The 1,800-nt window shown below is 55.1% G+C and overlaps 1 protein-coding gene across 1 annotated transcript; it reads right to left on the reverse strand.

The window, feature by feature from the left end:
- Positions 1-667: 667 nt before the first annotated feature.
- On the reverse strand, positions 668-1,244 carry LOC111522200 (protein FAM153A-like; the record flags this gene model as incomplete). The annotated part of the gene is given in 2 exon segments (XM_023186023.2): positions 668-956; positions 958-1,244. Coding segments are annotated over 2 exon segments (576 nt in total), but the record flags the coding sequence as incomplete, so codon positions are not given.
- Positions 1,245-1,800: the final 556 nt, after the last annotated feature.

Raw genomic sequence — 1,800 nt, forward strand, 5'->3', positions numbered from 1 at the left:
ACCATGGACGGTTTGGCACTTCTGTGACCGAATCCTGACGTCAGGATATGCTGGGAAGCACACAGGTGCACCCATCTCCTTCCAGGTCACTGCCCCAGTCCATCTGTGCTGGCTGAGGCCGCCTGGGCACCCAGCACTCCTTGGCAATTCTTGTATGTCTTCATTCAGCTTTTCCTGCATTCAGCATGGAAGCTATTTCCAACTTCTTGGTGCCCGGATCCTTCGATCCTCCTGCCCCTGCTGCTTACTCTCTTAGCAGAAAACTCTGCCTCCCTCCCGCAGAAAAGACCCTGTCTGAATTGCTAGCCTTTCCCTCACTACTGGTTGGCCCTCATCCCTGTTAAATTTACCTTTGTCCCTTCCAAAAAGCAAAAATGCTGGATGCTGCATGTGCCACCTGCTTTCCGTATCTCATATCTTTCCGTCCCTTCTCAGCCAAATTTCTTGAAAGCAGTGTCTACATCCACTGTCTTCATTTCTTGCCTCCACTTGTTCCCGAAGCCGCTGCAGGCTGGCTGTCTTCCTCGTCTCCACTCCACCGAAACGGCATCATTTCAAGGTACCCGCAGTACCTGCATGTTGCTGGAGCCAATGGGCACCTAACACTTCTTGTTTTGGGCGCTAGAGCGTTCCCCATGCTCTCGATCAATGCTCCTGGTTTCCCCCTTCATTTCAGCTGCTTATTACCTGTGGTAAGGGTCCTGCTTGCTTTTTGACTTCCTTTCCGTTCTTCAGCAGATGTTTTTCGGTTTTGCTCCCCCTGCTTCCACCATGGAAGCAGAAGGGGCAGGGACAATAAAAAGGACAATAAAATAAAGGGGCAGGGGCAGGGATGCGTGGTTTTCACTTCCTCTTCCACTTTTGTCTTTTCTGTTGCTGCTTCTGCAGAGGCAGCGGAGGGACTTGCTGACGTCTGCTGATGGCTGCCTGTAATGGTGGAGTCTCCCAGTTCCTTTTGGGGAACTCCTGAGGATTTCTCCACATCCTCTGGGTCCGCCTTCGCTGTCACTGGACCACTCCTGCAGATGCTCCGGCACAAACTTCACCAGTGTGGCTGGGTCCACGCGCATCATGTGAACCCCTGAGGCTTCCTCTGAGGATGTCTGTCCTGGCACATCCTCCTCCAGAAGTTCCTTGTCACTTTGTCTCTGTGAATGTGTCGGCCTTGGTAACACAGAGGACCCTCCCAATGCATGTCTCACGTGGATGTTCTGCTGCGAGCTCCTTTTGAGGATCTTCTGTCTCTAAGCCAAAGCTCTTCTCAAAAGAGCCCAGTAACAGCTCAGTTAGCATCTCGAGCGGATTCTCACACCACAAGTCTTCGTGGCCTTCACTTATTTCAAGCTCTGCCCAATGGGATTTCTTTCCATTTGCTGCTTCCTCAGAAGACGTAATTGTACACATCCTCCGAGGGTCAGGGGGCTGGTATTGTTCTTTGGGCCTCCCGGGGTGCGCCGCCGTCCTCCGCCGCTGCCGCCGCCTCCTCCCTGTGAGTGCAGCGGGGTCTGACCCGTGGAACCGCCATACCAGTCCCGCCCGCCGCTGCAGCGCCACCGCCGCCGCCGCTCTGCTGCCGCCTTAGTCGCTGCTCTTTGTTCCCCCTCCGAGAGCCACCGCGTCAGCCGCCCCGGCGGGCCGCCACTACGCCCTCCCGCCCGCTCGGCCCCCGGCCTCGCCCTCCTCCTCGGCGCCTTTTCTCAGTGCTGTGAAGCAAACCGTCTCCCGTGGATCCATGATCGCTTGTGCATGACTCGTGAAACATTTGAAACCTTGCATGTGTGAAAAGACCTTCTTCCTTTA

The sequence above is a fragment of the Piliocolobus tephrosceles genome, unplaced genomic scaffold (genome assembly GCF_002776525.5).
Source record: "Piliocolobus tephrosceles isolate RC106 unplaced genomic scaffold, ASM277652v3 unscaffolded_39044, whole genome shotgun sequence".
Lineage (NCBI taxonomy): Eukaryota > Metazoa > Chordata > Mammalia > Primates > Cercopithecidae > Piliocolobus > Piliocolobus tephrosceles.